Here is a 23658-nt window from a genome sequence, read left to right as displayed (position 1 = left end):
ATAGACATGATATAGATATATATGCTCCTACATAAGGCAGGTACCTGAAGTATGTTCTAGTATACCAATATGCAACTCTCGGTATATGCACAGTAACTCTTGAAACATACATAAACCCAAGATTAGCAGAACGCTTGAAAATGCTCAACGAGGCCGTGGCTTCCTGGCCCAAACATCCCTTGGTTTAGCGTTCTATAGCTTGGCCTGTTGGGCTCTTTCTGCACTTCGTTGCGCAGCTAGCGACTCTTCGATCACCTTTGCAACTGCGATACATTTCTCCTCTTGTAATTTTGGGGTAATGACTTGAACCCCAACGGGGGCTCCGTGGATGAGATCAATGTCGTCTATTTCAGAATCAGACAGTTTCCTTTTCGTAGGGGTGAGATAGAGCTTACATTGCTGATGATTGAATTCATCGCTCTTGTTCCTTGGTTGATACGTCATCCATTCCTTATCCAGACTACGGTCATCCTTGGTCCGATCTGCCTTAGTTACCGGAATGGCCAGAGCTGGGTAGTCTAGTAGGTTCGATATTGAGGTATATCCCACATATTGATGGCTCTTCACCCAGGTTTGGGGTTTATATCCTACCCAAGGCGTGATGGGCATGATGAGAGCGTCAAGACTGGCAGACGCCCATCGGCGAAGGTACTGTGTTTCGTATGCATATTTATCAGCTATGAGCTGTTTTCATTAGTTTTTCCATTTTGAGTGGAAGGGGTCTGGCCAAACATACTTGATGTGTTTGTGATGTAGTCAGGATATTGTGAGGTTTCCCCACGAGCATGCCCTCAATCAATGGTTCTCCACTCAACTCACACAACCTGCGGCATGCTGCGCCTCCGTCGGAGAGGATGGCTTTCTCCCAAAGTTGGTACGCGTGTGCGTGACTTGAAGCATCCCATTCAAACACTGGATCTTATTAGCTCGGATCATCAGAAGTTCTGGTTAAAAACCACGAACCTTCGTGGCCGGCCTCTCTCAAGGCCTGTATTACCTCCTCTACCGCTCTCGCAACAGGTGGCTGCACTTTCACAACGCCGTCATCAATAACATATCCGATTCGTAACCGTTTCGTTGTTGTGCAAAGCTCTGTTTGCCATGGAATTGGTGTGACTTGGTGGTCAATCTCCCAAGGCCGTGCAGCCGGTAAAGCTTCCATGTACTTTTCTACCGTAGACAAACTCATTGCCATAGGGCCTGCCACTGAACGAATAACATCTTGTCGGAGTCTGCATTTCGATCAGGCACGTAAGCAAATCCGCCGGTGCTAATATCCAACGATACTTTGAACTTACCCGCTCCGTTCATACGGTTGTCTGCCTGTGCTCGGCGAAAGGCCATAAATCCCACATAGATTGGCCGGAATCCGGATTGATCCGCCAACATCTGTACCAATCCCTAGAATACTACCCCTGGCACTCACAAGGGAACTTTCACCCCCGGAGCTGCCGCCGGAAATGAGATTTCGGTTGAGCGTAGACACGCATTGGCCAAAAACGTGGTTATAGGAGTCAGACATCTATTCCCAATCAGCAAGATATCATCTTACGTACGTATGAGTTAAAACACTACCGCACCATCATTGATTGTGGTACATTTGTTTTGACATATAAAACCGCACCAAGTCGGCGAAGTGTTGCTGCGGCGTTTCCATCTTGCGTCGCCGGCTTATTCGTGAGGCCCACCCAGCCTATATCAAGATGTCAGCGCGATTGGAAATTGTCCCGGCTCAATGAATTGACCAACCAATGCACGAGTCTACTCCTGTTACGTCAAATAAATCTTTGATGGAGACTGGAAGACCATGCAAGGGTCCTATTAATTCCCCGGTTTGTTCGAGATAATCATCCAATTGCCTAGCTCGGTCAAAGGCGTCTTCCAAAAAGATCTCTGTGCAACAATTTGTTAACTGGTGAGCCAGCATAGCTCGTTTCGCAAAAGCTTTGGTGACCTCGAGCGAGGATAATTGGCGACTAGCCAATTTATGCAATAGAGTATTTACATCGGAAGTCTCCGTAATACTCAATTCCCCCGCTGATAGTAAATTGCATTTTCGAATGTACTCCAACACATCGGCCACCTCGCCAACTGGCGGGACGGAGGCCAGACGCCATTCGGCCGGAATTAGAGAACCTTGTATGGATCGTTTGATGCGAGCGCGCTCTTGATATGTTATTGGAGTGACCGTCGATATCATTGTGGTAGACATGGAGGCAGACATGGAGCCGTGCGACGATCGATTTTCACGAAGAAAGCCCTACACGGGCACCAGTAAAGGGAGTCAGGCCTGCCATTAAATATATACCTTGCAAGGCTCGTATACCGACACACGGAATCATCCATGGTGGGTCGGGAGATAGGAAGACTAATAATAAATAACGGCGATGATATCAACGCCAAAAGGAAAACCATCTTTGTTTATGATGAAGTTTAATCGAGCCCGGCGCAAGTTCGGCATGGATTGCGGGAGTACATCGTTTAACCCAGGTAATGGACAAGGAGCAAGCAAGAAAGCATCGCGAGATAGAGAACCGTTTGACACGGAAAGAGCCAATCAGGTGACTGGATTCTGCAGCAGTCAGCGAGGAAGGAGCGACTATAGATTACCTTCCTGAGTTGGCAATGCATGAGCAGGCCAGGAAGGCGCGCACCTTCCGTTAGATAAAAGCTGACCCCCAATAAGATCCTCCATCTTCTCCCACTAATCCTTCACCACGATCAACTCAGAAAGACTATGCGAACTACTCATGCATTGTTTTCCGGACAGAGTCTAGTAAGCTGGATAGCTCGGCTACGTCCTCCCTAGCAGTGAGCACCGCAAGAGCTTCCAGTTGCGCCTACGCCACACACGCTACGAGAGTTTCCCCAGAAATCAAAGCGATGTATTATCGTGCCTGGCTTGCTAACTATGGACAACGTCGGATATCAAAGACATGGATGTGGTATGTGCCCTATATATACGCCGCTTACTATTATTCATAATTTCGTTCACGCCAGACCCTCTGCGCGCCATTTCGCTTCACACTTGGCTTGTCCGTCTGGGTATCGTGGAAAATCGGAAGCACGGCAGTTGCGCCAGTAAGTCCGCACAATCTCGCATTGTCGAGGATGCGTGGCATGTATCCCAGCCAGATAGGCTGTGGCGGCCAGGTGAATATAGATCCCTGAAGTGGGCGGCATGATGGCAATCACTCTGCATGCCTGATCTACTGCGGTCGACAGGGCTTTGCGTCGTGATAATGACCCCGCGTCGCCGATCCGACTGATAATGGCAATGGCAGCTGTGCACCGCCATGCGTTTTCAACAAGTGCTATGTCGCTGGATCTAGGTTCAGCTCGCAGCAGAAGTTGGTCGAGGGCTTCAAAACTGAGATCCAGCGTGTTGATGTGGTTCCCCGCTTTGGCTAGGGTCACAAACAGATGGAAAGTGTCGACCGGACACCCGACATTGGCAAAAAATTCTTCGCTCAGGGTCTCGCGATGCCAGTCGTCAAATATCAACCCGTTACTGCCTCGGATTATGGCACCCATCGTATCAAACCACACCAGATGCGCGACGATTTCATTTAACCCTGTGAGCTCATGCGACAGACGATCAAGATCAGCCTTGTTGTGGCAATGAAAATCGAGTAACGACCGTGCTCCATTCAAATGACATTGCCATTCTCCAAACGAGCCGTCACAGACCTCGAAAAAAGCAAATGTTGCTATCCCAAATAGCGCAATTGGGTGAGCTTTATCAATGGCTTCAGTCAACCTCATGAGCGCGTCGACATGATACTGCACAGCATCCACCGTTTGCCTTTCCGCTGAGCCGTTCGATGCGGCTTGCCCTTTCATTCTAACCCGGATAAAGTCCCATATTCGCGATACCAATTCGATAGCTTCTGGTGCCAGATATCCTCCGCTTGCTTGAGTATTGGCATCTTTAATCTGTTCGTAAAAGGCAGCGAGGCGTTTGATGAAACTGTATTGGTTCACAGTCATGTATCGGTCATGCATCTGCAAAGTCTCTGCGATCGGTGTAGGCGGTTTACTGCTGTTCGTATTCGGTTTCGAACTGTCTGATGGTGACTGTGATTCTTGCGACAACGCCGGTATTGCGACTTTTTCACGAGGTCGCCTTTGTCCGAAATTCGTGTCGGTAGCCCAGACCACCCTCTGTGGATAACCGCCGCACGGCAACCCGGACTGTACACATGGTTGACACCGCGGTCTATTCAAATCGCACTTTATACCACGAGTCTTGCAGCTCTGGCAGTCCCTGTCCCTACGGATCCCGCGAGGTTTTCCCTTTCTCTTGCCGGAGATCTTGGCCCCCATCGTCGGGCGAACGACGGTGCAGCGAATAATGGGTTCATGAACAGGCGACCTTTCTCAGAGGCGCAAGATGCATCCCTAAACGTTCTCCGAGATCAGACCAGTTGAAAATAGCGCTGTGTGGAAAGTCATTTCATGTCGTGTCGTACTCGCCGATGCGTTGTTTCTGAGTCGGAATGAGGAAAGAAGCAAGAAGGCAAAGGATGTTGCAAAGAAGGACGGCTCACTGAGTAGAGAACTGGGGCTCAGCAACTGACTAATCTGTCGCTAACGCAGCCAGAACAGAGCATGGGGGGAACAAAGGAAGGATTCGGGGAGACATGCAGACAAAGCGAGGGATCACACAGCAAAAAGCATGGCAGATAAGGACATTTTTTTTTAGCCTTGGGCGAAGCAAGCGGGGCAGCCCGAGTACGGCCCGCGCACTACGTGGTTAAACCCTGTCGCTCCGCCAATCAGTGCTTGAATGGCTCCAGAACCCCTGGTCTTTTATACTCTTTACTACGCCGTATTAAGACTCGTTTGCCCACGGCCCGCATTCCTCCTCAAAGGCTAAGCTTATCTTTTCCAACCTCTGTGATTCGATTTGAGCTCCAGTTTTTCTTTCCTGTCAGACGACCGCTCTTACGGTACATCGACTAGGCTTGCATCCTGGTCAGTAATTAAACATCCATGTACTATTACCGAACACGATAATAATATTGTTCAGCGTGTTATGAAAAGAGCCAGACGACAATCCGGACGTAAAAAGAAACGATTGTCTCGATGAGACCGGTACATAGAACTCAATAAACTTAAGGGCCGTCTTTTTCTCCGTTGATGGCTCTTTGCTTGAAGGAACGGAAATCTTATTCTGATTGAAGACGGCAAAAAAGGGATTAATAGATACTTTGTTTGGTAAACTACAAACTCCATGGAGTACAATCTGGCCGAAAATCCCAATACTATGTTGCCCCCTGGTACGGTGCATCTGGTTGCTGAACAATCAAACAAAATTATTCTGGTTCCCAAACCCTCAGCAGATCCAAATGATCCATTGAATTGGTCCAAGAATCGAAAACGGTTGAACGTCACTTTGCTCTTGTTCTATGTATTCACGACGGGTATCGGTGGTACCTCGGTGTACTCGGTCTTCACTCCGATTTCTAAAGAAACGGCCATCAGCATAGCCCAGCTTAACAATGGTACCGGATACCTTTTTCTTATGGCAGGATGGACAAATATTATATGGCAACCCCTGGCTCTTACCTTTGGTCGACGCCCTATTATTTTGTTGAGCTTACTCTTTTGTGTCGCCATATCTGAATGGACAGCGTGGATTGACCACTATCCATCGTGGGCTGCAGCACGATGCCTATATGGCTTGGCCTGTGCTCCAGTCGAAGTACTACCGCAAATCTGTATCCCAGACGTGTTCTTTGCTCATGAAAGAGGCGCTTTTATTGGGTGGTACATGTTTGTCCTCTGTGCCAGCAATTTTATTGCACCTCTCATCGCCGGGTTCATGAATGATACCTACGGATGGCATTGGGTACAGCATTGGGCTGCCCTGATTCTAGCTCTAAATTTCGTGCTTGCCTTCTTTCTGTACGAGGAGTCGATGTATACGCGTACAAGCGTGGAGGGCGAGAAAGTGGACGAGTTTCCCGATTTGGATGACAGACATGCTGCTCAACGGTCCGATGTGGCTACAGGAAGCCGAAAGGAAACACTACTAGAGAGCATGAAGCTGTGGTCCTATAATGGAAACTCGTTCTCTCAGATTATTCGTATCGCATACCGCCCGATTCTGATTTTCTTCCAATTCCCTAATATCATGTGGGCAGGCTTTATGTACGGATTCGCCTTGGCCTGGTATGTTTCGCCCCTTGACAATGCCTTCACAACTGTAAACTTGACTAACATAATGTAACAGGTACAATGTGTACAATGCAACTACTTCAGCTATCCTCTCAGCGGCACCCTATGATTTTTCTGCTGCTCTTGTCGGTCTCTCATATGTTGCGCCATTAATAGGTGCCACTATCGCAGGTGTTGTCTCCGGACCTGTCGCCGACTGGTTGACACTGAGATTGGCTTCACGGCTCGGAGGTCTCCGTGAGCCAGAACAACGTCTTTGGGGTTTAGTTGTTTACTGTCTTTTGATGCCTGGGGGTCTTTTACTCTGGGGCCTAGGTACATACCACCAAGTTCATTGGGCAGTTATCCTCCTCGGCGGTCTTTTCTGCGGTTATTGCAATGTTTCTGGTGGTGCTTATGCACTTGCCTATGCCGTTGACTGCTTCAAGGAACTGTCAGGTGAAACGATTGTTTCGGTCATCCTATGCCGAAATACGCTGAGCTTTGCTTTCAACTATGCCATTACACCATGGATTGATGCACAAGGTCTACAAAAAACCTTTATCGCCGTTGCGATTTTGTCCTTGGCGTTTGGTATGAGCTTTTTGCTCATGGAATGGAAAGGAAAGGCATTGAGAGTGATGTCTGCAGGAAGGTACTGGAAATATGTTGAAACACAGGTGGTGAAATTCACTTGAGTTGCAGATGCATATCAATAATCCATAACTAGAGTACGTATCTTCAAGTTTGATAGAAGATCTCGCAATGACATGTACTATCATTTCAGAGATTAAAATGCTATTTACAATATCATTTTGATCGCCATCGACGTATTTTCTTAAAGATAACAGCCGACGTGATCGCTCTCGCAATCTTGGTCTTCTGGCACTTCAGCTCCTCTTTAAACTGCCCTAACCTCTTTTTCCATGCCCTCTTCTGTTCTCTTACAAACATCCGTCCCCGGCTATCATCAGACTTACTAGAAGTCCAATCAAACTGACTCACGGGCGGCACCCCATTATCCCTATTCTGAGGTGTGAATTCAAGGTTTGATCCGATACTTCGCGGGATGTATCTCTCATAGAAACTATCTCGGAAATGATACGTGTTTAGAATATCCCTAACGGGGCTGTACGATTCTCGCGGTTCTGTTGGTGGCGGTGGTGGCTCTCTTGGCCCAGTTGGTCGTGGTACTGTTCGTTGAAACCTGTCTTCATCTTCCCCAATATCCATCTTGGGCCTTATCTTCGGTTTCGCGGCGAGTTACTCTTCGTCCTAACCCGGGCCCTGGTTCTCGTGGCCCAGCTGGACGGGACCTTGCTCTTTGAGGCTTGATTTCTACTGCTACATTTTCAGTTTGGTCTACCTGTCTTTCATCTGCTTTCGGTTCTCCAGCTTCTTCGTGACGAGTTTCCTCGGACTTTTCGTTGGTCACCCTTCTAAGATTTTCAGCATTGCGGGACAGCTCTTATCTTTCCCTGTATGTATGGCTTGTAGATCATTTTGAAAAGGGGTCTGGGTTAGGGCTGATAGGGTGTGGGGATCGATGCAATTTCCGATGTATGTAGATAGATATTGAGGATATTGATACTGCTAATATCATTCATGGTATTTTATATCAAATTGCCTTCTTTTGTTCTCATTTGAGATGACAGTAGGTCTTTGCGAGTGGTATTTGGGGAAGCTCCCGGGACCTCTTTGATGTCTGTGAAAGATGCTACTCAGATTACTATTATGGATCTTCTACTAATTCACATATTTTTGTTTGCATACTATATCAATGGTATCTTTTCAAATCGTTTATAATCAGGCTACTTTCTGTATTCACGGAAGGCATGTCTTTAGGGCATTCCTGGTTAGCTGATTTATGCACAACCTTGGAATCCGTTGAATCTTTCAGCCTTCTCTAAACACAGCTTTGCGAGTACAACCGAATCTAAATTTCAGCACGAATATACTCCTTCCACCTCCCAAATCCCACCTTCGCATACCAATCTACAATATCCGTCGAATCAACAAATACCGCCTCAACACCTCTTTGCTTCATGTCCTCTATCGCATGACACAACAATGCAAGACCAACACCTCTACTCCGGTGCGCTTGATCTACCCCGACACAGCCAATGATTCCTGTCTTTAGGGCAAGACTGCCACTTGCCAATGGAGGAAAAGCCCAATTTTGAGACACAAAGTCGTCGTCCGGGGAGAGCATGAGGGTCCATGCTATTTGGGTGCCAGTGCTTTGGTTGAAGCCTGCCATTATACTTCGTGGATGCTTGGAGGGGTGGAGGGAGGTGAATGCTTCGACCCAACCCTGTTTTCTTTTAGTAAGTTCTACCTAGATTCGGGTATCAGAGCATCATGTAATACACGCACCGTATAATGAGAAAAATTCCGTTTCTGTCCAACAAGACAATTCTCAAACTCCTCGGGCGTTTCTATAGCTTTATATTTCACACCAACCGCAACTGCTTTATCAATATACTCGTGCGGTGAGACAAAATTCCTTATATCCTGATAGAGATCCGAATCTCCGCCACGAGTAAATCGAAACCCACTATGCACAAAAAACTGCTCCGTTTCCGGCGTCAAATCAACCGGTAAACCGGGCCAGAAGCGAGGGAAATAACTTCTCAACGAGGTGTTTTTGCATCCATAGTTTTCGTAAAGATATTCTCTTGTTGTGGCTAGTAGTTCTGTGCCGATGCCTTGATGTCGTTTGGAGGGATGGACGGCGATAACGGCGATTTCGGCAGAGGTTTGGCCTTCGTTTTGGGATGTGTACGAAAGACAAAAACCGATGATTATTTTGGTTTGTGTATCTCGAGCGATGAAGTGGTGTCCGTGGGGTTGGTTGATTACTTTGCGGAGGTTCTCGGCTGGTAAGGGATAGTCAGGGAGCGCCGCGTTCCAGATGTTGAGTATACCATCGATCATTGAGTCATTTTGGGATTCATCTAGGGTTAAGACCTCGTGGTGTGCATCTCGTTTGCTGTTAAGGGTTGAGGCTACTGGCAATGTCCCCATTGCAGGTGCTCGGCCAAAAATCACGTCGATAGCGGATGCGAATGCCTCCACGGTGGGTTCATAGGTAGCAACGTATGTCTTGAATAATTCATCGTCATCGAGAAAATCATAAGGATTGCATGTAGCTATCGCAATCACATCCTTGCGGCGTTTGGCCACTTCCAGAGCAAAGTTTCTCTGCCCTTCTGCCTCCTTTGCATTTATAGAAGTCAGAATCACAATATCGGCATCAATTTCAATCATTTTCCAGTGCTCCTCCGCAAGTTCTCCTGTATCTGGATAATTGATTCGTGTTATAGAGGACGACGTATTTCCGACAGCGTGTTGAAGCACATCAATGTATGTTTTGTGATTGGGGCCACCATCGTCTACTGCTCCTCCTGCTGGCATTTTTCCTCCGGGTGTGAGTAACAGCACCTTTGAAAGGGTTCCCGAGACTGGTAGCACTTTTAAGCTGTTCCTGATCACGGTTGTTGATTGCGAGTATACCTTTGTTGCAATCTGCTGGTGCTTTTCGTTCATCGCATGTAACTCATCTAGTGACAACTTATCTGTAGAGCGCAACGCATATTCCCAACTAAGGAATCGTTCCTTGAGGGATGTGATACGACGTAGAGCCTCGCAAATTCGTGACTCTGGCAACTCCCCGGATTTCACCGCTTGAACCACCCGCTCAATAGACGTGACTTGTACAGCATAAGTATGGCAAATCATCACGCTATCGCTACCTGCTTTCAGAGACATCAATGTCCCATCGACAGTCCCATAAGTACCACGAATACCATTCATCTCAAGACAATCAGTCACAATGACACCATCATATTTCATATCATTTCGCAGAATGCCTAATGCCTCTGGGGAAAGGGTTGCTGGGAGGCGGTTTGACTCCGGTCCACTACTAATTCTAGGCAGAGCAATATGAGCTGTCATGACAGCTTCAATACCCTCTGCTACAGACCTTCTGAATGGAATTAATTCGCATCTCTCAAGTTCACTTCGAGACTTGTTGATGACAGGAAGACCATGATGTGAATCAACAGCCGTATCTCCATGGCCCGGAAAATGCTTCACTGTAGGCACAACACCAGTCTCTCGAAGACCACGTGCAGTTGCGCTTGACATCTTAGCAACAAAATTAGGGTTATCTCCAAAACTACGAACGCCAATAACAGGGTTCAAAGGCTCGGAGTTGACATCACAGACTGGCGCGTAGTTCATGTTGATACCGAAGAAGCTGAGCATTTCTCCTGTGCATTTTCCGATTTTGTATGCATTATCAGCGGATTGAGTGGCTCCAAGTGTCATTTGTCCTGGTTGTTGGGCGGCGGTTTGTGGTGTGATTCTTGTTACCAGGCCATGTTCTTGGTCAATTCCGATGAACAGGGGATGTTCGTGGCCTGCGTCCTTGGCTTCTTGTTGCAGGGCCAGCGTAAGGGCCTAACGCGATTGCTATCTTAGTTTCACATCGAGTTGCTATAAATAAATCTATAAACATTTGATTCTGTTGGAAAGAGGACGTACCTGGAGTTGAGTGGCATCCTTGATATTCCTTCTAAATAAGATGACAGCACCTAGCCCATAATCTCTGATCAGCGTTCTGATTTCGGGGCTTGAAGTAAACCCATGAAAGCCGACTGCGAAAAGCTATTAATATATCAGCATGAATCTTAGATTGATATTGCATTGTGTTTGCTGGGATGTTTCCCCTTAAGGAACAGATACATACCTGTCCGACTTTTCTGCGCAATCCGGACTCATTATCAGATGACATTTTCAAGCAGCAACAATGTACTTTGGGCTAGACGCTGATCCTCTTGGTATTGATACGGATATGACATGCCAGTGTTGGATGGGAGCTAGCCTATCAACCCAGCGCTGGTACATCTAACTTGGACAGGATTTTCGATTTGATCGCAATTATCAGAAGAAGGAAGGCACCCGCTAATATTGACCAAGATGATTCATTGTAAATAGTTCAACTTTTTATTTTTCGTCTCGATGTTTGATGTTCTGCTCGAGTAGTGAGGTCAATGAGGGGATGAAGTGGGACACTTTCAATGACGCGTGATAGTAATACCTAGACGTTGGATACCTGATACGGAGGGCTATAACCCTAAGCCCTAAACTCTACAACCCTTCGTCCTTTTTCTTTTCGCTGCAAGATATTATTAGACTTGCGTGTTATGTACAGTCCATACGGTGACATGCACCTTGGGGACCTCTCTACTTGTGCGTATGCATGGGGAAAAGGAGACTGGCATTAGCAAGTTGATCGATTCGCCACTCTCTGTCTCTGTCTGCATCTCTACCATAGCAACCTACTAAATGGAGACACAACACCCTCCCATGTAAATATGGCCCATGATAACAAGGAACCATACAATAAAAGCAATGATAGCTATCACACACACACAAGAAGAAAAGAAAATAGAATCGCAACACAACTCCTACATGAGACAAGCGAAGCGGAATCTCGAGTTGAGAAAAGAGGTATCATGCAAGAGACGGACCTAGTATTAAATAAAATTCAACTAACGAGGTCTTTGAGGTCATGATGGGAGCATGCTGAAGATTTAAAAGTTAAAAGAAATGGAATAGCGAGTGGTTTATCGGCAAACACGGAATAATGATGGAAGACAACAAGGGGTTAGAGTTCTTCGTCATCATCTTGAGGCGCTTGTTGCGCATTGGTAGGCTGTGCTGGTGATACTTTGGTGTTGATGTTGCCACCAAAATGGCTTCCGGTTCCTCCAAATGTAGTACCAGAAGCAGTGGGAGTTTCTGTCTTCTCACCGCCAAGTAATTCACTGATATTGTTGGCGAGATTCGATCCGAGGCGCTTTCGTAGGCCATCTTCATCGGCTGTAGAGACACTAGCGCGTGCCTTTTTCAAGGGGCTGCCTACGTATTCGGCACTGTTAAGGTTGTCTGGAAGATTGTTTGGAAGGTCGTTAACATTGGCATCAGCAGGAGCTGGTGCTGACGCAGATGCATGTGGTGGTGTGGATGATTCAGTCGCAGCTGCTGGAGGCGTGGCTGCTGACGCAGGTGTGTTGGCATTGGAGGTGCTGTCTCCCATGGGGTCCATTGAATGCTGGCGTTTCAACTAGAGAAACCATTAATATTTAAGTCTGTGCCATTTACTGTGACGGTGACATACCTTGATCTTCCTAACCCCCTCGGCCAAATCTCCCTGTCTACGCAAGTCATCAGGGGACAGATGCGTAGTATCATTATTCTCATCGTCGTCGGCTTTATCTATGACAGGATCTTTGTCGTCCACGTCGTCATCGCTGTCCATGTCGCTCTCGCTGCTCTTCTTAGACTTCTTTCCTGCCTTTGGAGAACTAACATTGTCGCCTTCGCGATAGCCCATAAATCCAACGGCACCACCCGGTTTGAGAGGAGCAAGTTTGGAGAAATCAGTCGACTTCCTCCTTGAAGGGGTTTCTTCAGCTGGCTTGGACTTTAAGATGCCCATTTTTTGTAGTTGACCTATAAAAGTTAGTCTCGGATGTACGCCTCAAATGATAGGGAGTAGACATACGTTCACCACGATACATAAATGTAAACACAGCATACGGCTTGTCGGTAGGATCAATGCCGGTAACAGTCTGCGTACTGATGGTCGTCGGATCGAGACTCTTGGGCTTCGCAAAGCTAGTTGTGTGATCAACATCCGCAGTACCGTCACCACCCTGTCCACCTTCCTCATCATCATCGTGTGCATCAAATTGCGGTGAGTACTCTCCTCGTCTAATTTCTCCAGATGCCAACACTCGGAACAAGGCAACTTTGATCTGACCAGCTGATTCGGGAATTGGATCATCGTCAGAATCGGACGAGAATTCCTCGTCCGAAAGATTCTCAAGAGGAGCTTTGGCATCAGCGCCATATCGCATAATCCCCTTATCCCGTTTGGCTGAAGACTCAGCGTCCATGTCCATGTCGCCACTTTCTTGAGCTTTTAGCAACCTCCGCTTCTCCATCTTTTGTCTGCGTCGTTCAATCTTGGCTGCGGCATCTTTGCCTTCTAGGTCCAATCCATTCAACCATCTCTCAAGACCGACCTCTCGGAACAGGAACTCCCGTTCAGCGAGTCCTCCACCTTCTGAGTCGGGAACGCTGACCCATCGGGAATTGACCCATGTCTCTTCACCGCGACGCAATAATGTAGCTACCTCCTCCTTCTGTCGTCCGTCAAAATAGATGTAAGCAGCAACTGTCTCGTTCACAGATCCCGTCAATGGGAGGTAAGGATTTATCCAGTGTGTTTGTCCTTTCTCATCGATCTCACTCACGCCAACGAGCTGGGGCTTAGGGTTCGGGTTCTCGGGCGTTGGCTTGGGCGTCGAATACGGAACACTCTGTCCGGCATTCAGAAGCGTAATCGAGACGGCAAAAGTAGATGCTTGAGCTTTTCCGGACTCGGTGATTTTGGGTGCTGGGACGGGGATGTAGCAGGCGATCCGGGACTGGCGAGATTGACGTTGTACGGAAAATTCCGGTATAGGACCGTCCGGGGTATGGATGCTGACTGCCAGCCCCTTGAAGCAAGGCATGGCGGCGGTTTCGTAAGTAAGGTGCTGAAATGACTGTTGGATGTAGTGCCGATAGTTGTGTATGGGGGTAAAACGCGGGGAACAAATGAAGATCGAAGTAAACCACCCGAATTTATGGTCTATCCGGAAATCGCAAGAGAAAATTCCTTGATTAAGTTGTCTAAGAATGTTTTGCCTGCGGAACTCCGTATGATAGTACCTCGAGATGAAAGAAAGAGTTCACGTCAGAAGATCGAAATCGAAATCGAGGTCAACCCGAGTCACGCAAGACGATGTCACAGTGTATTATGTACACAATCCGAGGAAGATCAATACTCTCAGCAAATCCAAGAACTCAGATCAAGAACATAACATGTACCCAGTGAAATGTCACTGGCTCAAGTCATGCCTCCATTTGAGCGGGGTGGGCTGGATAGCCGGGCTGATGACGAGATGCTGCTAATCGGAGTAAATACTGCCTTGTTGTATGAGGTTGTAGATAAGGGTGTGGTATGCGAGATTGTCTGAAAAGTAGATATGAAGCTTTAAAAAGGGGTTAAGTAGGGTTTAAGAGGGAGAGCGTGTGCAGGAAGATAGCGTCAAGTTGTGTTTTTTGTTAGACAGCGAGAGCTTCGATTGTTTTGTTTCTCCAGTTTGTTGGTTGATTTGTTGGCGGATCACAAAGGCGGTCACAGATTGCCTTACCCTATTAGGGGCACGTGATGCTGTTTAATTTCTATTCTTGGTTTTCCTTTCTTAACCTAACTTAAACCAAAGTATGAAGAGAAAAAGAAGAAAAAAATATTAAATGCTCAGCTGCTCATTGATACGTCATTAGATTTTGTCACAAGTTTGTATATGATGTGAATAAACATGTGTGTCTAATCACATGGATACTCCTCACATGATGGCTTTACGATTAGGGTTACTGCACGTGGAAACAGAATATTCAGAACAATCCATAGTATTAGTATTGACTTACTCTAATCATATATAGCAAGATATGAGAAGGTAAAATCCAAAGAGAAATTATCCAAAACATCAAGGTCATTTGGTCATCCAGAGCAATCAAGTCATCAAAGATCGGGTCCGATCCAACATCTACTTGGTCGCCTCCACAACCTCCTCAGCACCAGCAACATGGTCAAAGTGGTATAGTGGCTCGAGCTTGACGTTCTGGCGCAAAATGTAGCGTTTGAACCAGTACGGAAGCGCAGTGTTGATCTGGTAGTTCATGTGGCGACGAGTGGGCACAGCGAAAATGTAATCTAACTCCTCCAAAGTGCGCTGCTTGGTTTCGGGCATCCAGAGGAAGATCATTACTAGAGCAGTGACATTAAGACCCGCGTAGAAACCAAAGGCGCCAGTAGGGGTCATGGCGTTGAGCATACGAGGGAAAGTGATGGACAGGACGGCTGCCCAACCCAAACAGGTAGCCACAGCCCAGGACATACCGACCTCACGATGCGAGAGAGGGAAGACTTCGGCCGAGTATGTGAATGGAACTGGGCCTTCACCGGGAGAGTAGAAGGCGGCAAACAGGTACACAAACAGAGACACGCAGGCCAATTGCTTGGTACTGCCATCCGGTAACAAGAAACACAAACCAGCGGTAAGAAGGGTCCAGGCCATGTTGGGGAATGTGAACAAAAGCAATGCACGACGACCATATGTGTCAATAGTGAAAATGGCGGGGAATGCAAAGACGAAGTTGACGAGACCGAAACCCCAAGAGGCCCAGTTGGAGGACGTGGCGCTGGCGCCTGCGTGGCTGAAAATAGACGATGAGTAGAAAGCGACAATGTTAATACCGCACATCTGTTGGGCTATCATGACCACGAAGGAAGCCAGAGTGGCACGACGGACACGAGGGATGGTGAACAATTCAATCGCGCGGGTGATGTAGTTGCTTGTGCCGATGATTTCTTTTTCAACCTGAATTTGAGCGTAGATGTAATAAAGGTCACGCGCAGCTTGGATTTCATGGTTACGGAGACGAAGCAAAGACTCATATGCTTTGCGCATATTGCCGTTGCGAATGTGCCAACGAGGAGACTCGGGGCAGAAGTAGACACCAACAAGCAAGGGAATGGCGGGAATAAACGCAGAACCCAACTGCAGACGCCACGAGATATCTCCAGTGTTCATCACAGCCAAGTTGGCGCTGCAACCGAGGAAGATACCAAACGCAGTCCAGAGCTGCCATGACATGACAAGACCACCTCGGATACTAGCGGGTGTATTCTCTGCGCAGAAGATTGGGATAGTGGAGGCTTTCAAGCCCATGCCGATTCCAAGAAGGATACGAGTGATGAAGAGTTGAGGCCAGGTCTGGGCGACAGCGCCACCGATAGGAGCGAGGACACAAAAGATAGCAGAGACGAAGATGGTGCCACGACGAGCGAGAAGACGGTTCATGGGGTCGGAGAGCCAGCACCCAATACCGGCAGCGCCAATGTATGGGGCACTGAACCAAATAGATTAGTAACTACAATTCATTACGAAAGGAGGAACAAGAAACCCACGCGTTGACAACGCCCACAAGCCACTGGTTACGGGAGGCATTAGGGCCTGATTCCGGGATTCCGAGAGCATCAGGGAACGACAAGTTGGCTCCGTTGGAGCCCTCCTGATCCCAACCTCTGCCGGTATGTCAGCACTGAACTCGAACAAGCGGGACCTTAAAAACTTACTGAACGGCAGCACCAATTGAGCAAAGAATAATGGTAAAGTAAAGGGCCGCGGGCTGCTTCCACTTGTGGAGGACTTCGTTCTGAATGGCTAGAGATTCGTCCTCAGTCAAGCCTTCGACGCTGGCGTAGTTGGCCGGGTCACGCGCGACGAGAGCGCCTCGCTCCAAGACTGGGGTGATGTCAGTCAAGGCATGAGCCGTAGCGAACTCATTGACATCGCGGATGACCTGGTGAGGAGTGAAGTCGGCGAGAGGGTTCTTAATCCTAGATGCTGTTAGCAGGCTTTTAAGTGACAAGAAGCAAATACACGTACTTGGCAGAAACATTGTTGTTCAAGTTGACTCTCTCGATATGACCCTGCTCGGAATCAGATGCAGCGGAGCTATGTAGATGTTAGATGTATGTGAATCAACTTAACAAGGGACAGACAAACCTCTCAGCAATCTTCTCCGCATTCGCGGACTTCACTCCCGAATCAAGCGCGTATGGTGCGGTTTCAACACCATGGACCCCGTCATGAGGACCTGTGTCCGACATTGTGTAGTTGAGTACCCAAGCAAGCACTCACTAATGACTGTTGGTTGTACTGAATCTAGATGAAGTAGCTATTCGAGTACCACTTTCTAGGTGAGACTTTTTAGAAACCTTGTCAAGGAAGAAAAGACGCAATGACAGATCAAAAGGAGGGGAACCCTGTACTTATACTCGGAATTATTCAAAAAGCATTGCACGTTTACCCCCGTCACCATCAAGCAGACATGTCCCAAAAAGACCCACTCACATGGAAATATTCCGTGCAAAGCTCAGAGAGTCTGTACGAACTACTACTATTACCCGTATGGTATTATTGAGAAACAGATCCAAACGTTCTCCAAACCGCGGCATTTACCGTCATGATTGGCCAATACGTTTCTCCAAGAAAGCTACGGTAGCTGAGCTAGTCTATAGTCGGCCTTGTTTGGATGGACATGCAGCTGAAGCGTTCTTCCATTCGGAGCACGTCTCGGCGGGGTTCTCCATGATTTCTCCATGATTTTTTATGAGAATCACACGGCGACCCAGAGAGGCTTTACCGGTTTGATATTAGTGCTAAAAACCATGCCGTGTGAACGCGTGGTTTTTCCTTGGACGCAAGCGGCGATAGTTACAGACACGGTTAACCGATCGATGACTGAGCTGTCGCGGGCCGAGTCATGCAATCTCACCTATCCTCGGTCTGTAAGATGCGTTATTGTTTGACTTGATGATTCCCGTCTGTCTTGTTCATGATTCATTTGAACACAACGGATCCATGGAATCTAACGGCGACATCCTGCCAGGAACCCATCTTGTACCACAGAAGGCGGCTCTTCATCCCGGCCTTGTACTCTCGGCGAACTGGCAAGGACATACTCTACCGGTCGGTCTTCAAAAGCGAAACCGTGCCACCATGAAACCAGCGAATCAAACCGCAGACGCTGTAGGATTTTTCTGTTGGTTGGCATGGCGATCCACTCACAAGGTATCACAAAGAAAGAAACATACTACGGACGAGTGTCGATGCTCTGAAGTGCTGGCAACACTCCATACGGGGTAAACCCATAAATTACGGAACCTATGCTTGATTAGGGCTAGAAATGGTGATCTGTCCGCTGACTCACTCTCATTGGAAGAAACACGAAGCCATGCTTTCGTTAGTCGATACATTCCCCGTAATCGGCTCGTATTTCTGACAAGGATCTAAGTCTAGTCCTACTCCGTACTACGAGTACATGGGTCGCATTATTGCACAATCATACTACGTCTATAAGCAAGGAGTATACGCCATGTGTCTACTGCCCTAATTCGGCGCATCTTGTATGACCTTGCTCACGTGGACTACTGAGTTGTGACTCGAATGATACCGACATCCACCGCTATGGTAAAGCCTCTTCCATGTGCACCGCACACAGAAAAGATACGCAAAATAAAACATGGCATGACTCGTAGCACGGAATTTCCTATCTAGGTAATTCGTCTGTTCATCCAGCCCGAGCGCGTATATTTCCATAAAAAATACGCAGACATACGTACCAATACACAAGATAGACGCGGCCCAACCACAACTACGTATCAATCAATTGTAATCGCCCAACTTAAGCCTTGATGGGACAATGATCTACGTCCTTAATACCGTTGTTATTCTAATTGGCAACTCTATTGGAGGTTTATTGATGAAGTTTGCCTATCACTTTGAAACAACGCGCCAAGGCCGATATGACGGCTGAAATATACGTACGACACACAGACACATAATCGCTCCGACGGAGTAGAAGACCTGCCCTTCACAACCCGGGTGAACATTCCATGATTAAGCAAAACCTTGTATAATTTTCAGATTGAGGAGAAATGAGGGGAACAAACTGTGGAGAGGTGGATGCTATCTACGTCGACGGCGTTCTCCGTGTAAGTTACGGTAGTATCGGATATGTATTAGCCCTAAAACACACTAAAGAGCGCCACGAGTCTTGCTAGTGTTGCCCTGTTTGAGCAACGGTGCATGCTGTACGAGGTTTTGTATGTGCAGGTCTCGTACATGTCATTTTGTGGCTAGCTCTTTATCCGTTGATCCGGAAGTTTGTGATGAGAGATAGTGCTGTTTCCGGCAGCTTTCAAGGTTTACATTGTTAGAACTAAACCAAGTAAGAAAGTATCTTTGATCAGCGCTAAGTAGTATCTAACAGGAACGAAGAAACATTTGTCACGAAGCGTAGGACTCAATATTAGTCCCTAAATACGTAAAAATTCCCGTAGTAAGGCTCGTGAAGGTTTGAATTACTTCGACCTTCTTCGGCCTTTTCATGGATCTTCTGTCAAGCCGCATACCTCATCTGACTCAGCCAGGCCTTCAGCTCAAGCAAGGAAAACAAAGAAATAGTAACTCCAATCTGGACATGTTTGACGCCACAATTCCCCCCCAGCTTCTAGAAACCCTCTATGCAATTAAAGTTCTGGTGGCTTACACGGCTTGGGACAAAAGAAGATAAAGTTCAAACTTCGACCCCAATGTTGATGATGAGGTATTTAATATAAAATTTGAAGGATCCAAATATTAAAGGAATGATGATCATTGCGTACGCTACAAAGTGACGTTTCTGCTCTTTTAGCAAAGTATCAATCGCGTGCTTTGCCTCCCTGGACCAAGGATTGATCAAGTAAGCGATGGATTCAATACACATGTACTCATAAGATCATCGAAGATTCTCACGTCCTCCAACGTCTCTGGATCCAGTACCAATCCCTCAATTCGATCTCTTGGCCCTTCGTTTATAATCCCCTGCGTAAGTCGTCACCACTTCTCCAAAATCCCTTCATTTGACAATCCTGGAGAAACGCTTTTTGGATTATCAAGCGCTTCTGTCAACTCCGGGCGTCTCATCGTCACGCGTGATAGTAACACGCTGCTTATACCCGTCTTCGCGCAGATCAAGAGCGTGGGGGCATTTCATTTTGTCGATCAAAGTCCATACAACATCTCTATCGAGCTGGTCCTGACGAGACTGATTCAGTAATACGTGGCCGTCTACAAACTGTACGACTACAGTGTATGCAGCACTCATCTGCGCGCCGGTCGTAGCCACTGGTCTTTTATGTAACGTCAAATCTGCCGTGGTGAAGTGCTGCCTCGGTCATGTCACCGACGTGATACAGCAATATTACTTGGATCTTGTAGGAGTCATTGTCCGTCAAGTAGTTTCATTTTAGAGATAATGTCTAATAATCCCGATTTATAGTTTGCCCTAATATTGTTAGTGGATGCCGTTTTCGGGCTGGTCCAGGTTCTACTGTACCTGTGCGGATAACTCGGCGACCCTCATTAACAAAACACATCTTGTCGGTTCAAACACATCCCATCCATCAGCTCATGATGTAAAACGTTTTATGCAGTGGGTGACGATTGTGCACAAGTTGTTGCGCAATTGAATATTCAATCGACCCGCAGCGGCGTTGTGATGAAGCGTCTGGCCATTTTGAAGCCTCAGGCATTCAGGCCGCCACTACTGGGACGGCCCAAGAAATATCGGCCCTCTCCTCTTCTCGCCTTCACCAGAGTCCAACTTCAAAGCAACATGGCTTTGCAGCGATCGGCAGCTCCGTTAGTATGGGTTGACTGTGAGGTCTGTCCTTCGCGCACCATTCTTACAACGTCGAATCCCAGAAAGGGCAATCACTGACAAATCCGCTAGATGACAGGTCTCGATCCCGAAACCGACCAAATCCTCCAAATCTGCTGCTTCATAACCGACGCGCAACTCCAACTCCTCGAACCCAATGGCTTCGAAATCGTGGTTCACCAACCTAAAGCGAAACTAGATGCCATGTCGCAATGGTGCATCGATACACATGGTAAATCCGGACTTACACAGGCTGTGCTCGCCTCTACCACAGACGCCGCGACCGCATCGAGTCAATTACTAGCCTACATTAAGCGATACGTCCCTGAACAACGGACCGCCTTGCTCGCCGGGAATAGTATTCACGCCGATCGAGCTTTTCTAGCAAAGCCCCCGTATTCGCCTATTCTGGAATGGTTACATTATCGTCTGCTTGATGTTAGCACGATCAAAGAGGCTGTTAGACGATGGGGAAGCGACGAATTGCTCCGCGCAGCACCGCCGAAGCGAGAAGTCCATCTGGCAAGGGATGATATTCTTGAGAGTATTGCAGAGATGAAGTATTATCGCTCAAAACTGTTCGATGGGAAGTGATTTGGGCCGACGAGACCGGATATTACGGACGTGATAGCACACTGCGCATCCTGGTTCTACGCGCCCTTCCACGTTGTATACCACAATATACATAAACAAGTATGCTGTTGGGTTGAAAACCAAATAGCTCAGGCACAGACAGACCGTCCGGTGAGGAATCCGCTGATGGTCTGGACTCTCCACCTGTACCCACCGTCACTCGGTGGCTGATTGTTTACGGCAAGAGTCGATAAGGATGACATTCGAGGTACAACAACGACCGATATATAGGAATAAATAATAAACAATTGTATCTCAATTGTAACCGTCTCCGTAAGCCAAAAAGATAACTATGAGGTATAAAAATGTCCAATTGGCGTAGTATGTCGCCCATCGTGGCCCATCGATGGCGGGGCAGGAAGGAGCTCCCTTCTACCGTTGGCAGTCACTATGACACAAACCCCTCACTAGCTCAACTAACAACAAGGATACTTTTTGCCATCCCCGCCATCACTCGCTTTCTCGCTTTCTCTTCATCACATCAATTGTCGGCGAGAAACCATCTTTGCTCCTCTCTCTCGATATTACATCTATCACATCATTTCCTATCAAGTCTCTTTGATTATCTCCCCTACCTGTTCAATTCGGACCTGCGGATTCCTTATCCGGACATAACTGACTCGGATTATCATGTCGGTTCAGACGGTGTCTATGACCCCTTTTCAGGACCAGAAGCCTGGCACGTACGTTGTCTACACTATCTTGCAATTAGGCGATCATCACTTATTGAAATTCATAGTTCTGGTCTTCGTAAAAAGGTCGTCGTTTTCCAGCAGCCCAACTACTCCGAATCCTTCGTCACCAGTATCCTCCTCTCCATCCCCGAAGGTGTTGAGGGTTCTTTCCTCGTTATTGGCGGTGACGGACGCTACCATAACTCAGAAGTCGTACAGACAATCGCAAAGATTGGTGCTGCATATGGCGTCAAGAAGCTCCTGATCGGACAGAACGGCATTCTCAGTACCCCGGCTGCTAGCCACCTTATCCGCAAGAGGAAAGCTACTGGTGGTATTTTGCTCACTGCTAGCCACAATCCTGGCGGTAAGTCAATACACGGATGTCATGAAATAACAGTGGTGCTAACTTAGCTAGGTCCTACCGAGGATTTCGGTATCAAGTACAACCTTGCCAATGGTGCCCCTGCCCCCGAGTCCGTCACCAATAAGATCTACGAGACCTCCAAATCCTTGACTTCCTACAAAATCGCCCAGCTCCCAGACGTCGATCTTACTCAAATCGGTACTCGCAGCTATGGTTCACTCGAGGTCGAAATTGTCGACTCAGTCACCGACTATGTTGACTTCATGAAGGAAATTTTTGACTTTGATCTTATTCGTGACTTCCTAAACACACACAAGGACTTTAAAGTCCTTTTCGATGGTATGCATGGTGTCACTGGACCCTACGGTGTCCGCATCTTCCAAAAGGAATTGGGTCTCCCAGCATCCAGTACCCAGCACTGTGAGCCAAAACCCGACTTTGGCGGTGGCCACCCTGACCCCAACTTGGTGTATGCCCACGACCTTGTCGACGCTGTTGACAAGAACGGCATTCAATTCGGTGCCGCAAGTGACGGCGATGGTGATCGTAACATGATCTACGGTGCTAACTCCTTCGTTTCTCCTGGAGACAGCTTGGCCATTATTGCTCACCATGCCAAACTCATCCCATACTTCCGTGACCAGGGTGTCTACGGTCTCGCTCGCTCTATGCCAACCTCCGGTGCCGTTGACTTGGTTGCCAAGGCTCAGGGTCTTGAGTGCTACGAGGTTCCTACCGGATGGAAATTCTTCTGCGCTCTTTTCGACAACAAGAAGATGTCTATTTGCGGTGAAGAGAGCTTCGGAACTGGTAGCAACCATATCCGAGAGAAGGATGGTGTCTGGGCTGTTGTAGCATGGTTGAACATTATTGCCGGTGTTGCCAAGCAGAAGCCCAACGAGACCCCTAGCATCGCCTCCATTCAGAACGATTTCTGGAACATATACGGCCGTACTTTCTTCACTCGTTACGACTATGAGAAGGTTGACAGTGATGGTGCTAACAAGGTAATTGCCGATTTGAGCAAATTGATCGACAACAAAGATTCCTTCGTTGGCTCAGAAGTTGCTGGTCGTAAGGTCACCGATGCCGGCAACTTTTCCTACACTGATCTCGATGGAAGCGTCAGCAAGAACCAAGGTCTATACGTTAAGTTCGACGATGGAAGCCGTATCGTGGTTCGTTTGTCCGGTACTGGCAGCAGCGGCGCCACAATTCGTCTCTACATTGAGAAGCACGAGTCTGATGCAAGCAAATACTCTGTTCAAACCCAAGAGTACCTCGCGGATAACATCAAGTTGGCCACTGACCTGCTCAAGTTGAAGCAGTATGTTGGACGTGACGAGCCTGATGTCAAGACCTAATTCTACTTGGTCTTAGCAACGATGATTTAATCAGCTTAGCGGTTCTATTTAGTAATTATGATTA

General features: G+C 47.5%; 8 protein-coding genes across 8 annotated transcripts; 3 read left to right on the top strand and 5 right to left on the bottom strand.

Moving 5' to 3' along the window:
* Window positions 1-192: 192 nt before the first annotated feature.
* On the bottom strand, window positions 193-2200 carry EYB26_000186 (uncharacterized protein; the record flags this gene model as incomplete). Its single annotated transcript, XM_054259503.1, has 7 exons — window positions 193-344; window positions 396-684; window positions 737-912; window positions 964-1232; window positions 1299-1522; window positions 1581-1693; window positions 1750-2200. The coding sequence occupies 7 exons, from the start codon at window positions 2198-2200 to the stop codon at window positions 193-195; spliced, it is 1674 nt and encodes a 557-aa protein (XP_054115478.1).
* A 791-nt stretch (window positions 2201-2991) lies between these two features.
* EYB26_000185 (uncharacterized protein) lies at window positions 2992-4326 on the bottom strand (the record flags this gene model as incomplete). Its single annotated transcript, XM_054259502.1, has 1 exon — window positions 2992-4326. One exon carries the CDS (start codon window positions 4324-4326, stop codon window positions 2992-2994), a length of 1335 nt encoding a protein of 444 aa, XP_054115477.1.
* A 910-nt stretch (window positions 4327-5236) lies between these two features.
* EYB26_000184 (uncharacterized protein) lies at window positions 5237-6860 on the top strand (the record flags this gene model as incomplete). Its single annotated transcript, XM_054259501.1, has 2 exons — window positions 5237-6177; window positions 6239-6860. 2 exons carry the CDS (start codon window positions 5237-5239, stop codon window positions 6858-6860), a joined length of 1563 nt encoding a protein of 520 aa, XP_054115476.1.
* A 1238-nt stretch (window positions 6861-8098) lies between these two features.
* EYB26_000183 (uncharacterized protein) lies at window positions 8099-10960 on the bottom strand (the record flags this gene model as incomplete). Its single annotated transcript, XM_054259500.1, has 4 exons — window positions 8099-8476; window positions 8539-10626; window positions 10711-10833; window positions 10916-10960. 4 exons carry the CDS (start codon window positions 10958-10960, stop codon window positions 8099-8101), a joined length of 2634 nt encoding a protein of 877 aa, XP_054115475.1.
* An 876-nt stretch (window positions 10961-11836) lies between these two features.
* EYB26_000182 (uncharacterized protein) lies at window positions 11837-13751 on the bottom strand (the record flags this gene model as incomplete). The annotated part of the gene is made up of 3 exons (XM_054259499.1): window positions 11837-12295; window positions 12350-12684; window positions 12737-13751. The coding sequence occupies 3 exons, from the start codon at window positions 13749-13751 to the stop codon at window positions 11837-11839; spliced, it is 1809 nt and encodes a 602-aa protein (XP_054115474.1).
* Window positions 13752-14831: 1080 nt separating this feature from the next.
* Window positions 14832-16960, bottom strand: EYB26_000181 (uncharacterized protein; the record flags this gene model as incomplete). The annotated part of the gene is made up of 5 exons (XM_054259498.1): window positions 14832-16197; window positions 16256-16372; window positions 16424-16687; window positions 16737-16805; window positions 16857-16960. The coding sequence occupies 5 exons, from the start codon at window positions 16958-16960 to the stop codon at window positions 14832-14834; spliced, it is 1920 nt and encodes a 639-aa protein (XP_054115473.1).
* Window positions 16961-20511: 3551 nt separating this feature from the next.
* EYB26_000180 (uncharacterized protein) lies at window positions 20512-21150 on the top strand (the record flags this gene model as incomplete). The annotated part of the gene is made up of 2 exons (XM_054259497.1): window positions 20512-20559; window positions 20629-21150. The coding sequence occupies 2 exons, from the start codon at window positions 20512-20514 to the stop codon at window positions 21148-21150; spliced, it is 570 nt and encodes a 189-aa protein (XP_054115472.1).
* Window positions 21151-21819: 669 nt separating this feature from the next.
* On the top strand, window positions 21820-23594 carry EYB26_000179 (uncharacterized protein; the record flags this gene model as incomplete). The annotated part of the gene is made up of 3 exons (XM_054259496.1): window positions 21820-21872; window positions 21929-22230; window positions 22282-23594. The coding sequence occupies 3 exons, from the start codon at window positions 21820-21822 to the stop codon at window positions 23592-23594; spliced, it is 1668 nt and encodes a 555-aa protein (XP_054115471.1).
* Between the last annotated feature and the right edge of the window lie 64 nt (window positions 23595-23658).

This window comes from Talaromyces marneffei, chromosome 1 (genome assembly GCF_009556855.1).
Source record: "Talaromyces marneffei chromosome 1, complete sequence".
Taxonomy (NCBI): domain Eukaryota; kingdom Fungi; phylum Ascomycota; class Eurotiomycetes; order Eurotiales; family Trichocomaceae; genus Talaromyces; species Talaromyces marneffei.
This window is presented reverse-complemented; position numbering and strand designations above follow the sequence as displayed.